The sequence below is a fragment of the Sander lucioperca genome, chromosome 2 (assembly GCF_008315115.2).
Source record: "Sander lucioperca isolate FBNREF2018 chromosome 2, SLUC_FBN_1.2, whole genome shotgun sequence".
Classification (NCBI taxonomy): domain Eukaryota; kingdom Metazoa; phylum Chordata; class Actinopteri; order Perciformes; family Percidae; genus Sander; species Sander lucioperca.
This window is the reverse complement of record NC_050174.1, coordinates 24,551,531-24,566,935: the sequence shown is the minus strand read 5'-3', so window position 1 is coordinate 24,566,935 and position 15,405 is coordinate 24,551,531. Positions and strand designations below refer to the sequence as shown.

At 44.6% G+C, this 15,405-nt stretch overlaps 1 protein-coding gene and 1 long non-coding RNA gene across 5 annotated transcripts in view; one reads left to right on the top strand and one right to left on the bottom strand.

Moving 5' to 3' along the window:
- The window catches only part of kat6a (K(lysine) acetyltransferase 6A), a 42,077-nt gene that overhangs the window by 3,608 nt on the left and 23,064 nt on the right, over positions 1 to 15,405 (top strand). For all 4 annotated transcript variants that reach the window (XM_035995347.1, XM_035995351.1, XM_031300581.2 and 1 more), the window contains exon 3: positions 14,448 to 14,556. In XM_035995347.1, coding sequence (XP_035851240.1) covers positions 14,448 to 14,556 — 109 coding nt within the window. The remainder of the gene's footprint in view (positions 1 to 14,447; positions 14,557 to 15,405) is intronic.
- Positions 1 to 15,405, bottom strand: part of LOC118493852 — a 210,705-nt gene that overhangs the window by 184,449 nt on the left and 10,851 nt on the right. The window lies entirely within an intron of this gene.

Genomic DNA, 15,405 nt, shown 5'->3' with positions numbered 1-15,405 from the left:
CCAGCATGGTGTAGTGGTTTACACCAGATAGCGCAAGGCAAAGTCATTTTAGAAGTGGCTGAGAAGGGTTGAGCATTGTGTGTAAGATCAGACAGATAACAGAATGAGGATATTTTGCAAAAACTGGAGTCTGCATCTCTCTCTGTGTTTTATACGTTATCACTGTGTGTTGGGGAGAACAGGGGTATTGGGTCAAAATACATGTTAGAAAGACCTCGCTGAACCCATTGGACAGCGTTACCTTTGCTGGATGAATGTACGAGTGACAGCATCTTAGTTGTGTGCGCCATTGGCCCAGGCTACTAGAGTAGAATACTAGAGTGATGCTTGGTGGGCGGCTGGTGGGCCAGTTTTCAGCAGAGGAGGAGGTCAGGGGAGAGAGTCATATGGCTCCCAGCCTAGTGTAGGGAGTGTGGACCAGCTGCAGGGCTGCTCCCTGTCAGGGGATGGGTGGGTGGAAGAAAGAAAGGAAGAGAGGGATAGGGGAGGAACCCAGACAAGTGAGAGAGGTGGTCTGTAGTGGTGCCAAAGGAAGAGGCCTGGATGACGCAAGCTACAGGCCTCTGTAACCAGAAAGGGAGACAGAGGCAGAGATGTAGAGGGAGAAGAAAGCGAGAGAGAGAGAGACAGAATGAGTTAGAGAGAGAGAGGGAGAGGCAGACATGCAGGCGACAGACGAGAGAGGGAACACACCCACTTTTGTAACCTGATCAGAGAAAGCAGCCGGCTGCTAACCTCTACTTCTAAGGGCCAGGGACGTGTGTGTACACACACACACACACACACACACACACACACACACTCGCATATAGAAGCATACAACTGCATGCAAAGGGAGAAACGCAGAATGGCACACAAACACAAACTGAGTGCATTCTGGCACAAGACCACACACCCACACCAGTTCACATGTCCTAAATCCTCTGCTTCAGAGGCCTGCGGACGGCAAAACACGCATTCTAACCAGCATGTAAATGAACCCGTTGGAGCTACACACTACTATCCGCCACTCTCGTGGTATCGTAGTATCAGACAGCTAGTAGATCTGCAGGGCACTAGAGCAGCCCTAAACACTGTTTTGACTGGCTCCTGGCTTTATCTGGCCCCTGTGTGGGTGTGGGTGCAGAAGCTCCTGGTAAAGATGTCCACACACACACACACACACACACACACACACACAAAGTAGGATTATCCTAGAGAGCAGGCTGCAGTCACATGAGGTCTGCCTAACACAGTGACCTGCTTGGCTGCAGATGGCCAACTCTGAAGACGAAGAGAGATCAACCTCCTCTTTCTCTCTGACTCGGCTACTGATCGGCCTGCTTACTCTGCCTCACGGCACCAAATGAAAACACAAAGTATGTGTGAAAACAATGTTTGTACATGATTTGAATTCCTTTTTTTTATGTGACTTCACATTGCACCAGTAAATATCAGTCAAATTCAAACTAAATATTGGCAGAGAGTGAATTTTAGCATCCTGTTGCATCAGTGGATTTTTTTTTTTACCAGTCAAAGATTATGAATTAAACGTGTGGACATGAATAGGGAGATTTTGTTGTTTGTGAGTCTCATTTTCAGGCCGCGGCAGCAGTAAGAAAATTGACATTTGTGTCTGTCATTCACACAAGCCTGTTTGCTCCTCCTCCTCCCCGCTCCTTCTTGTGATGTTGCTTTCATATACCTCTCCAGAGGATGCAACCTTATTGCTGCTCAATTGTGTGTGTTTTCCGAGTGACTGTTGGCTTGTTCTTGATGTATGTGTTAGCCTGTGCCTGTGCCAAGTGGCATTATGCACCAAAGAGATAGAAAGAGTCGGCGTTGCACGATCACTCTCCTCCGTTCCCCTACTCTTCCAACGGTGCATCATTGCGGTATTGCCCCGCATGATTGCTAACGGTTATGATTTCCCAAGGAAAGGGGGGGGGAGATAGAGAGTACAAGTGAAGGCACAGGGGGGAGGAAAATCAAAACAAATGGCTAAGCACTGGCTTTGACCCCATTTGCGGGGAGATTTGTGTACTCAACATGCTGATGTTTGTGTCAGAGCACTCCATTCAAATGGGATCCCAGACCCTATTTCTGTCTCACCCTAATAGGGTGCCATTGCCAGGTCATGAAGGGGGAGGTGAATGGGGGAGTGAAGTCAACCAGGGGTCATGGATATATAGATGGCAAACCTCATTGCCTCCCTAAGCACCCGTTAGCAGTATGAGGCTACGGCCATTAGATGGGATGGGGTGATGCTGAGCCTTTGTGTGTATATCGCTGTGGTTATATAGTTGTGTGTGTGTTTGTGTGTGAGTATGATGTTCATCCCATCATAATAGGCAAGAGCAATCTCCCTGCCCTGCGGTTGCCCTCTCCTCAACAGCTGGAGCGGGGTGAACCAGAGTTCTCGATGTCGACGTGCGGTGTCACGGCGAGGACGTGTGAAAAAAGTGGCGCGTGAACAACATACACGCTCAGTCACACTTTCTGCTTGTGCACGGTGTTGTGGTTGCTGTGAGTTCCCTCCAAAACGTCCCACTGACCCCGTAACAGGCTAGCATTCTGCAGCTAATGGTTGCTTTGCTGGTAATGGTTCTGTGGAGCTGCTACATTAGCTTATTATGAACCAGCATAGATATATTTATTCCACTTTTCCACTTTCTGATCAACCCCCACCTGTTTCTCTCTCCCCCCCCCCCCCACACACACACACACACACACACACACACACCTTACCATTACCTCTGCTTGTTTTGGCTCAAGGTGAAGACATCATGTATCGTCACTCAGATGACCGTGAATACAAAATGCCCTCAGACATTGATTATATGCCTCGGGTGCAACCTGCTTCTTTTTCTCTCTCTTCCCTTCCCATCCCCCATCATGTAGCCGAGATGATTTTGTGTGTTTGCAGGATGGACGGAAACATTCTCAGGATTCGCACCACGCCACAGAAATGCTGGGGAAAAGCTGTGTGCAATGAAATGGTCTCCCTTGACTCCCTATTGTCAACTCAAATTTCAGATTTTGGACCGATCCATTTTTTCGAGGAGGAGGTGAAGCTTTGTAGGAATTCTTTATTTCGGCCTCCATTTCCTTGTCAGGCATCTGTTGTTTCCATTCTGCCAGAGCCCTGGCCTCAGTTGACCCATTATTAGTCCCCCAAAGTTGAAAGAGCTTGTTCCACTCTCTGATGGCACCAGCTTTAACCTCATGCTGCGCTGCTACCACAGACCCAGTTCTTGTTTGACATTTAGCAGTACACAGCAGCAGAGAAATGGAAAAACTAAAGAGCATTCATTTATTTAAAGGGTCAGTTCACACAAATCGTGCTGGACATATTTTCTTTTTTTTCCCTAAGGGGTATCTTTCCACTTGTGTTACGTGTGTATTTTTTGTGTGATATCTGCCTCTCAGAGTACGGTGCTCATAGTAGTTAAAAATGACATTTAAACTGTTTCCAGAAACGGTGTCCTCGAGTTACTCAAGACAGTCATGGATGTACAGTGCTCAGCATAAGTGAATACACCCATGCTAAAGTTGACTAAAAAGAGGAATAAAAAAAAATCATCTTTAAAATCAACTATAGCATGGGTGTATTCACTTATGCTGAGCACTAATTTGAATGGGGATTAAATGATTCAATCACGCGGCTCTTCTAGACTTTCCAAATGTTATCGGACTGAATGGATCAAATTCTGATATTGAAATGAGTCATTTCACGAGGCTTGTGACGTTCCAATTTTTTAAAGGTCCCATGCCATGAAAATTTCACTTTTATGAGGTTTTTTAACATTAATATGAGTTCCCCCAGCCTGCCTATGGTCCCCCAGTGGCTTGAAATGGTGATAGGTGTAAACCGAGCCCTGGGTATCCTGCTCTGCCTTTGAGAAAATGAAAGCTCAGATGGACCGATCTGGAATCTTCCCTTTATGACGTCATAAGGGGAAAGGTTACCTCCCCTTTCTCTGCTTTGCCCACCCAGAGAATTTGGCCCGCCCATGAGAAAGAGAGAGACATCATGGCTTTCAAATGAGCAAAGTGTCAGTCGGTCAAGGCCACACCCCTCCTCCTCAATAGCATTTAAAGCTACAGACACAGAAATGGCACATCCTAAGGAAAGCTCATTGTGGGACTGGCTCTAGTGGCTGTAATTCTGCACCAAGGCTGAATTTTGGGAAAGAGACTTCAGATACAGTATTAGGGGACCACTAAGGTCTATATAAAAGAGACTTCAGATACAGTATTAGGGGACCACTAAGGTCTATATAAAAGAGACTTCAGATACAGTATTAGGGGACCACTAAGGCCTATAAAAGAGACTTCAGATACAGTATTAGGGGACCACTAAGGCCTATATAAAAGAGACTTCAGATACAGTATTAGGGGACCACTAAGGCCTATATAAAAGAGACTTCAGATACAGTATTAGGGGACCACTAAGGTCTATATAAAAACATCCAAAGAGCACCATGTCATAGGACCTTTTAACTTTTCATCTAGACTATGTCTTTTGAAAATAATTATGATTTAAAAACTGTCCATAGTGAGCTCTCTGTCTATCTTATCACAAAATACATGCCGGCCAGTGTGTTTATACAGTGTGTAGTCTTAGCACCAGCCATCATTTGCCTATTTCAGTGAAGGTGTTCCAATTTGACCCTATTGGCTGCAGAAGACCAACCAGGAACAGACGCTGCGAGCCATGAGCCCATCGAAACAGCATTAGCAGCAGTAGTGTCAGCGCCCTTGGGGGAGCACTTACTTCGAGCTCACCAGCGACTGTGATGTGAATGGCATTTGGCACGGGAAGTGTAGCTGTGTGAGGCCTTGCGTATGGCTAACCTCACCACCCCACAAATAGAGCCAATGTGTTGAGCAGCTGTGGAAGTGACGGCTGGAGCGCGGCCAGCCCCGCTCCGTTTGATGCAGTGATTTAGCTTTGTGCTCCCTGGCTAACCCCGCCGTTAATGGAGGGTGACGCTTGGCTGAAAGGGAGCACACGTTGGCACAACACACGGTCTTCCTCGGGCCGTTGTAGATGGCACATTCAAATGTAGACCGGCCACTTTCAAGTCATTCCCAGGCCAGCGAGGCTACAGGGATTTCAGATCTTCTACCTGTCAACTGATGTCACTTAAACATCCGCACGTACATGTTTTGTGTCCTCTTGTATGACAGTGCGCCATGGCGTGGCGAGTTGAGGTGTGTCTCATGACTGTTTGTGCTTAGCGCCATCTAACGACTACAAGTGCAAATGTGTTTGTGTTGTCTCTGCTTGCACGGTGTGTCCCGTAACAGTGATCAATGAGTTTGTGTTGGAGGTGGGGGGGCGCGGCCATAAGGGAAGTGTGGTTGTGGTGGTGGGGGATGCCGAGATTGGGCTCCCATGTTAATGAGATCCTTGACTTGAGATGAGACAAGGACAACAGCAGCGCTTTTCTCTTTTCTCCCATTGCCTTTCATCCTTTCTCCCCTCCTCCTCCTCCATTTCTCCCGCTCCTTTCGTCCTTCCTCCATTGTTCTCTCCTTCCTGTCTCACTCTCCTGTCCTCTCTTTGGATAACGGAAGCCTTTTAATAGAGGGGAAACCAGGCCACCCCTAGTTGTTTTCTATAACCTATTATCTCTATGCACAAGGTCTCAGACTATGCTGCATGTTGCCTCAGCCCTCGGGTATTCATTTTGACCATGAAGACAAAAACGAAGAACTAGGCTGACACTGGAGCTCAGTGTTGTGCTTAAGTGAGCCATAAAGCATGAGTGGGTGTGTCAGCTGGGTCAGACTAGGGTACCTTCACCTGTCCAGCTGTGTGTAGGCGGTTGTTTAAAGAGGAACTTGTAAGACATGTTTTCATGGCATTTCAAGTCCACCCAGTCCATGCGGCTAGTTGCTGTTGCCACAAGGCGTGTCGTGGGGGGGGAAGCACATGCCAAAGCATGAACACACAGGCTAAAAATACACACACACACACACACGCACACACCTTAAGTCAAAAGACAACTATGAGACTCAACAGTCAGCCGATGTAAGACATTTCTAGTACGATGTTGTCGTGTAAAAGCAATCCTGGCCGTCAACGCTGGCCGAGGTAGAAAACGGCTGGAACGGGGAGGAAAACCGGCTCTCAGGAGGAATTTGAGGATCGTGTTTCACTGTTCCAATATCCCTGTCGTGGAGGGAGGATTAGCTTTTCATTTTTTAGTATCTGTTGGGGGATTAATTTACAGTGGCAGCCAGTAACCGAAGCCTCACTGTAACGTGCGTATCTGTGAAAGGCGATTCGCATGCTCTTGGCTCGTGTTTACCCGAGCGCTCGCAGGGCGAGCGGGAGCAGTTGACCACCTCCAGCAGGGAAGGGGTTAAGCGTCAGGAATGATTGAGGTGTTGGTCGCACGCAGGCTGCTCAGACTGCTGCTGCAGATTTTCTCTCTTTCTTTACACTTTCCATTTCCTTCACTCTCCTGCCCTCTGGATTCTTATTTATGTCCTCACTCTCTTTTTTTTCCCCCCGCTCCTCTTTTCTTTCTTCTCGCTGCAGACGTCCATTTCTCTCCAGTGACTTTGTTCGTTTGTTTTGCAGCCCCAGTATAGCTATTCTCATCACGCATTCAGGTCATTATTAATGATTTGTTTTGGAGTCTTGCAGTACAATCCAGTAGATGATCACCATTTTATATACTTTTACCTGTGAGGATGTAAAATGGTTTCAGAAACGGAGAACTAGCGCTTGTACATTTATCCTCAAGGAAGACTCCATCTTCCTCTTTGTACCCAGCTTGTCTGTGCTTATCTGCCTCTCTCTTTGCTACTCATTCTTTACACCCTTCCTCTCTTTACCTCTTTCTCTCCCTACTCCCTCACTCCACACCTTTTGTATCTCTTGCTCTCTCTGTCCCTGTGCTGTTAGGTGGGTGGGTAGAGGGCTAGAGGGGTATGGGGGGGTGTTGGAAGGAGCCCGAGTCAGAAGGAAATGAACCCAATAAATCAAGCTCTTGTCCCTGTCTCCTTCCTGCCCGGACCTGCTGCCTGCCCAGCTCTCTGCAGCTATGTGCATTCACGCTACGTTTACATGCACAAAATATCTCGGTTTTTGCCCTTATTCCACAAAAAGACAATATTCCGACTAAGCTGTTTACATGGCTAATAAAGTGTATATTCCATTTATAATCCCGTTTACATGCAGCCATGCAAAATAGGATTTGTTTCGGTGGCGGACTTGTTTGACCGTGCAAACACAGCGTCCCTCTTTCATTCATCTGGGCTGTGGCTCAGAGGTAGAGCGGGTTGTCCTCCAATCACAAGACTGGCAGTTCAAGCCCCGGCTCCTCCGGCCGCGGGTCGAATTGAATTTCCCTACATTGTACTGTACGATTGGATGAGACTAATAAATAAAGTGTCTACTTTCTTTCTCTTCTCCTTCTTTTCTTTCATTTCTTCGAGCACCTTCTTAAAAAAAAGTCGCGTTACGATGTTTGCGCATATCCAGATATCCAAAAAAACATGTTGATATCCGAGTCTTTTCATAATGTTTTAAAAATAGGTGTTTCTCCTTCCAACCAGAGATGTGGGCTTTTCTTTTGGGCATGCATCTCTACCTTGGCTAGTTGGTTTGTGTACAGCAACCATAGCAACGTGCAAAGCTGACTGTAAGCTGTAAACAGGCAAGAGGCCATAAACTGGCTGTAAACTGTCTCAAACTGCGGTAAAAACCCCTGATTGAGACGCATATTCCGAATAAGCTGTATGCATGTCCAAAGAATGCTGCTAAAACCCAAATAATACCGGCATATCCCACGTCTTAATTGGAAAATGCTAAATTTGGAATATCCAAACGGAATATGCTGTTTACATGACCTGTATCAAATTCAGAATATTGTCATATTCGGAAAAATGGTGGAATATCAGTGTGCATATAAACATACTCCCTGTTGTCCTGAAGAAAACCTTGTAACACCATCTTCAGTGAATGTCATGTTGTTGTTTTTTTTTTCCCATTTTAAAAATAAATGATTGGATTTTCCCCCTGAGAGTTGAAGTAAACGTTACAACCTTAGGTGTGTGCTTTCTTCAAAGTTTGTCATGATTTCTGAAATTTTACAATGATATAAAATATGCAGATTAGTATCTTCTCATAGTGTATCCTGCGTGGTCACCAGGGATGTGCTTGGGAATAGACCTATCCTGTAAATTCATAGTAAGTGATAGACGTTATGCCAGTATGAGGGTATGTTGAGGAAAAAATCTAACAATAAACTACATTTTTATATCTGTGCTTTGCCTTGCCATTACAGTTTGTTCCCTCTTAAGATATCACATATTATCACAGGCCAAGGCTAACTTACTAAGGGGGGGGGGGGGGGGGAATGGGGGTGTAAACTACTTAAACTATTTAAAAAAACGTGCTACAACAGTGTTACTCGCATGGCTCCCATCATCCTCCGTGACACGCTGTCTTCCACTTCCCCTGACAACTCTTCTCCAAAACAAACAGCTCTGAGATAACAGAGCTCAGCCCATAGCTTCACTCACTCAAAGCACAGAGTACGTGTGAAATAAAAACAGGACACGGAATTTCACTGTGTGTAGTGTTTTACTATGCTAACTAAAAAAACAGACAACAGCTGTGTCTCAAAGACCAGGCGCGGGAGGTGATGGACAGTTCCAGTCACTTCGTCATGTATTCACTTTGTTGAAAAAAGAGAAGAAAGCCTCACTGATGTGAAGAACAGGACAGAGAAACCTATATAAATGCTCTCTGCCGTACGCTATCCCGTCTCTTCCCGGGCATGCCCCAGCTGCCGCACATTTGTTGACAAACTCCCACAAACGACGTCGCACGCGGCGGTGAAATGGCGATTTTATCCCTTTTTTAAATGTGAATAAACAACATATTGCTCCTCATAACTACTGAAAACTGTCAAAAAAATCGAACCCAAAGTCCAATTATTGTGGACGCTATCTGACATTAAGCGTTCCTGCTTCACTTTTTCAGCGGGGCAGCGGAGCGGCTGTGGATTGACTCTCCACGGTTCTCATGGGCTTTATAAGTCCTAACGTGAAAAAGCTTAACGTGGTTTAATGTACCAAAACAACACCTAATCAGTGATCACCAAATTTCTCTCTCATATTGCTCCTCATAACCACTGAAAACTGTCAAAAAAATGTAACCCAAAGTCCAATTATTATGGACGTTATCTGACTTTTTTTTTTTTTTTTTTTTTTTACGTAGTTAAGGCGGCAGGCATGTGTTGCTTAGGCGGCCGCCTTAACTTCAAAGTGCTGCGGGAAACCCTGACTGTGTACTGTAATTTGTAGGAGAAAGACGGGCTGCTTGTGTCACTGACCAATGGTCAGGTACCGGCACAAACTACAGCTTCATAAATCGCTTGGATTAATTGAGTCAACAGCTCAACAGAAAGTATATGCTTGGTAAACGTAGTGTGCGTTACAGGCCTGTTAAGTTGCTTCATAATATTGAAAGCACGTCCTATAAGTGTGAGTAATGATAGCCATTCCTTCACTCAGGTACTTGAACCTGGCAATGTAGGGGCATCTGTGTTAAAGGGATATTTTATACATAAGATGCTTAATTATGAAGTGTCTAAGTGTCTCGTTTCACAAACGATTTAGCATCATTGTGTCTGTAAAAGCATCCACCTCTCCCCTGGGCATTTCTTAATGGTTTATTGTGTTATAACTTTGAATAATTAGTAGGATAATTAGGCTTTTTTGACCGTGATGAACAGAAAAAGTCTCTGATGGTTAGGCTTATCTGAATTAAGCATCTATGTAAAATGCAAAAAGTGCTTTAAGTTGTGAGTGCTGGGACACTTCTTAAGTTTCTGTCAAGTTTAAGGAGGACTGGGAGTGAACAGCAATTTCCAAGTCCTGCCACAAGTTCTGAATTGGATTGTGACTTGTCCACTCCAGGACATTGTTGTTTTAAGGCTTTGGTTTTTATATTTGGGCAAGTGTCTTCTCCCATGTGGTAGTTCTCTTGCAGATTTTGCTGCAGTCATGTTGCCCGCTACCTTCAGCATCCCCACAGCACAGTGCTACCATCCATGCAGGGTTTGTTGTTCTTACACATAAGAGTTTTGTTTAATGGCCAAACAGCTCCACTTTGGTGTCATCAGATCATAGAACCTTCTTCCCCTTAGTCTCAGAGTCTCCCACGTGCCTGCTGGCAAACACCAGCCCAGATGTCATGTGAGTTGTTTTCAACAGAGGCTTCCTCTTTGCTCCTCTAACATAAAGCAGAGGATGTGGAAGCAGTCGGGCCACAGATGTCGAATGCACATTGACTGCTTCCCAAGTCTTTTATTTGATATCTCTCTCGCTTGAACCGGAAGCCGCTCTGGCCCTCTTTCGTTCTGGCCGTCCCAAAGCTCTTATTCCTGCTCCGAAGAGCGAGGATCGTGGAAGGATCTCAGAGGAGCTATGAGCGAGGATACACGAGAGCAGCCTTCCCAGAAGCCGCGCAGCTGAAAGCCGTTGCTAACTCCGCCCATACAGCTGACGAATTCATGTGACGCTTCAGAAGAAAGGTTGTCTCATCCCTCTAAAAACACATTTCCTCGTTTCCTCTCTCCTCGCATGATTTCCTCGGTGGGAAGGACTAAGACGTGAGGAAGGAAATGTGGATGCAATGTAACGACCTGGGACGTACCCAGTGTCTACCATGAAGCCCTGTAGCTCCTTCAGAGTGTCCATCACTTTTTTTATTGAAATTCGTTCAAAATATTTTCACTCTGTTGTTAGAACACACAGGCCTGAAATAGACACACATGCTCAGGTCCTATACATGCACAAATGGAGAGATTTCGGAGTGAGGGGGAGCGACTGCTGGACAGTTTTGGTGCCTTGCTCAAGAGCAACTTGGCAGTGCCCAAAACAATGTCTCCAGCTACCAGTCCACACTCCGTACTTCGACCTGTACGGGGACTTGAACCGACGACCCTCTGGTTCCCAACCCAACTCCCTACAGACTTCGCTACTCTTCTCACACAGACCGTTTACTCGAGGTAGGCTGTGCCTCAGTTCGATTTTATTCTGATGAACATTCTGTACTTGGTGGGGACAATATTCAGTTCCTAGTTGGAAATGGTCCTGTAGTTTTCTCTTGATTGGTACTTTTTAAGAAGCTTGCATCAGATTTGTTTGCCATTTGTCTTCATGACGTCGTTTTTGCAACAGAATTGGCTTTGCATCGGTTGAACCGATACAGAAGTGGATATTTAACCCGATGATCTTCGTGATTCAACCCAGTATGTGACTTCAGAAAACAACTGGTTGTACCAGTGACGAAAGAAGTTGCTGGTTACCTGTTATTTTGCGTTTTTTTTTTTTTTTTTTTTTTTTTAAATTTGAAGAGATCTGGTTTTTGCTTTTTAGTGTGATCAGGTGGTAGGGGTGTGACGAGACACGAGATTGGGTTCACGAGAACGAGACAAGATTTTAACACTATTTTAAAGAAAACTTAAATGATGAAATTTAATCGAAAGTCACAAAATGAAAAATGAGCGCTGTGAAAGGTTTGGCCACAAACTCAAAAGGCTTCTCTGCTGTATAACTAACCTCTTCAGACCTAATAACTGCGGCACCCCTCTCTCCTCCCAAACCCGTCCCTACAACCTATCAAATCAAATAATTATTAATTTCCTACACTGCACTATAACTTTTATTCTTTTTATTTTCATGACCGTTTTTAATTGCTCTTTAATGTTAAATGTAAAGCACTTTAAATTGCCTTGTTGCTAAAAGGTGCTATAGAAATAAAGTTCCTTTGGCTTGCCCTACAACCTCAGCCTGTCAGTCAGTCACCAGGGCATAAGAACGCTTTTGCCTTGTGCCTGTCAGTCAGTTACCAGGGCAAAAGAGAACGCCAGTCTGTCTCGGAAGTGTAACATTAACTGCACGGCAATCTCGCTATCATATTGCGTATATTGCAGCAAACGGTGTCTGCGTGAAGTTTTGAAACGTGTAACCACACTTGTGTGCGCTTTACCACCATTTAGGGCTACACAATTAGTCACATTTTTATCCAAATCGCAATATGGACTAGTGCAATATCCAAATCGCAGGGGGGCGCAATATTTGTTAAAGGCAAAATTTGTGTCAAACCATTCTGTATGAAGTATTGTGGTGCTGCAGAGACGTCCCGGCCTACAAATCCTATCCTACAGACTACAGAAAACATCTTTGTTTGGTACAGATCCTCGCAATAATCACACTATAATCATTTACATTTTTAAAGATTTGATATTAGTCAATGAAAATGAGAAAAATGATACAAACATGATCATTCCCTTCAATATCGTGAATCATATCGCAATTGCAATATTGGTCAAAATAATCGCAATTAGGTATTTTCCTCATATCGTGCAGCCCTACCGCCATTGCCGTGTCTCACTGTGACTTTAACAAACTACAGAGGCAATGTAGTTTTTGCTCCGTCCGCATCACAGCTGTGGGTGTGTGGCGCCCGCGTGTGTGTGTCGGCGCTGGGCCCCGTTTTCTGTGAAAGATGCAGAGAGGACAGACTGACGTACGGAAATTTGGCACAGATTGATTTATGAATTGGTCCTCGGTCGTACCAACGGAATTCTGCACTTGTGTATCGATAACACTAGACAACTTTTAACCTCGACGAGCAATATTGTAACGTTTTAATCTCGCGGGACAAGATCTCGTCACACCTTTTAACGAGTGGTTTTGGTCAGAAAATCCGAACTCCACCCACTGCTTTTTAGTGCTGTTAAACAATAGAAAACAAAATGGTCAAAATGAGTTTTATAGGCACCTTAAATCCCAGTACAACACTGTTACAGAATTGTAAAAACACAATGCAAGTTCCTCCTGCCATCTGATTAATTTGTGTACAGTACATTTATGTGAACTGTCAATATTACAGCCAGAGTATACATATTTGTCTGTTGAAATTGTGACCGTAATACAAATTTGACTTACTTTTATATGCTGTATATTCGGCACTAGACCGAATGTGTTGCTGAAAATGAATTGTGGTGTACTCTGAGGTAGCAGTAAGCCGCCACTTCCCCTCAGGGCGTCCCGGAAACTTTCAAGGAGAGTCGACCCATGGCCCCTCCCTCTTGTGTTTTTGCGTGTGAAGTGCACCTGCAGTGCTTCAGGGATGTGATTTTTCAACTTCATTTGACACGCGCGTCCTATTTGATGCTAATAACAACATATTCAGTCTTATCCTGCCTTCTGTTTGCCTGGACACAAACCTGGCTTAGTCCTGCGCTTGTGTGCATATCCGATAATGTGTTTGTTCTGTGTCACTGAGTGCACGCCTGCTGGCATGGTTTGTGTTTTCGGGGACAGACTAGGGCCGGGCGATCTCAAGAAAATCAAATATCACGACATTTTTGACCAAATACCTCGATGTCGATATTGCGATGATATTGTAGGGTTGACAGTTGGTGCTTCCACAAAATGTAATTTACACAATGAGATTTTGGATAAATAATCATCAACCATGTCGATGTAATGACTAAGTGGGTAAAGGCAAATAACAGAAGACAGGGTTTTCCCCAGGTTAGTGGAAGACTTAGGTGCACGTATTTGTCTGGGGGTTTAGTGGTCCTCCCTCGAGAAAAATGTTACATTTTTCTAAAAGCTAGAGCAGATAAAAACAAAACAATCCAAAACCTTAAATACAAAACTTGCAAAATAAGTCCACCAGAGACCAACTACAGCCATTAGTTCTGAGAAAAGTAATTTAGTTAGTTTTGATGCTCCCGATTGATTTTACATTCACTTGATTTAGGTGGTGCCCAAAACGGCTTAGGTGTTGCACCTAACCCTTCTAATGGTAGGGGAAACCCTGAGAACAGCTAGTAAGTCTGGCAAGTTCAGAACACGACATCACTTAATGCAGCCTTTAAAATCAGAAAAAGACTCACCATATTACAATATCCAAAACGATATCTGCTCTCATATCACGATATCGATATAATATCGATATATCGTCCAGCCCTAGGACAGACTTAAAGATTTATGCAGCACCAGGAATGAATGTCTGATGTCATGTTCCAGAGTAATTGTCAGATGGGACATGTTGCAGTGGAATTAAACTCCTCAGCCAGTACAACCAAAGAAACCGAGGTACAGCTTTTGATCACACAACACAGGAGTCGGCAGAGACATTGACACACGGTGGCAGCCTCTAACATGACATGCCACTTAAATAATACACGCTCCCTCGTCACCGTGTAGCTCTCACGCTCTTCATTATCCTAAACTCTCTGTTCACAGATCCACATGCTCTCTGGTGTCACTGTAGTTCTCCAGTCCGCTGTTGGCTTGTTAATGCACACAGCAGTCATTCACTGTGGCAGGGCCACTTTGTTGTTTTCACTTGTACAATTAAGCTGTTAAGTTGACTGACGGTCTCAACTTTCTCCCCTTCTTTTCTGTCTGTCTGCCAGCCGGTGGCAGAGCCCATCCCCATCTGCAGCTTCTGCCTGGGCACCAAGGAGCAGAATCGCGATAAGAGGCCCGAGGAGCTCATCTCCTGCGCCGACTGTGGCAATAGTGGTGAGTGACTGCTGCTCTGAGACCAGTAAGACCCCAGATCCTAGCCCCATTTCAGTCTGTGACATGGTTAAACTGTCCTAGTAACCACAGAGGAAAAGGATCCAATCAGCTGTTTGCAAAGTATAGCTTGGTTGGAAGTGTGATTGGTTAGAATACATGCAGTTATAGAGAGAGAGAGAGAGAGAGAGAGAGCGCATTTACGGTGGGGGCGGGAAGAACTCTCCGAGCGGAGAATTGTTCCCCCCCCCCGCGTGGCTTTCAGAGTATGACATGATGCGCTCTGTCTCCATCATGTAGTCACAAATCTGTGGTCTCTAAAAAAAAAAAAAAAGTCTCTCTTTAAAAAAAGGCATTTGTAGTTTTAAAACCAATACAAGCCCAATGCCAGGCACACCATCCTGGAGCTGGAAAAAGACTACTGTGAGTGTAATTTTAGCTGCACGTAACTATGTACAGACACACACTTCCACTATTTCTGGTGCTTCTTTTACTGAAATTTCAATTACTTTCATCTTCAATTACTTTTCATCTTCCTGTCCAACTGCCACTTCGACTGCTTACTGTGGTTATGTGTCCACTGACATTTCAACTAACTGAGAATTCCATTAGCTATTATTTCATCTTCTTTGACTAATTACATTAGGACTGCCCCTTCATTTAGTTTTTCAGTATTTCAAACGTTTGAAATGGTTCAGTTGCTATTTTCAAACTGTGAGCACACTTACATTTTCTTAAGGAATCATAGCCATTCTAGTTCCTTCTAGAGTTATTCTTTATAGTTGTTCTGTTGTGTTATTTTGGTTATTTTTCTTTTACCTCTGCTCATTTTTTTTTTTTGGTCCAGAATCT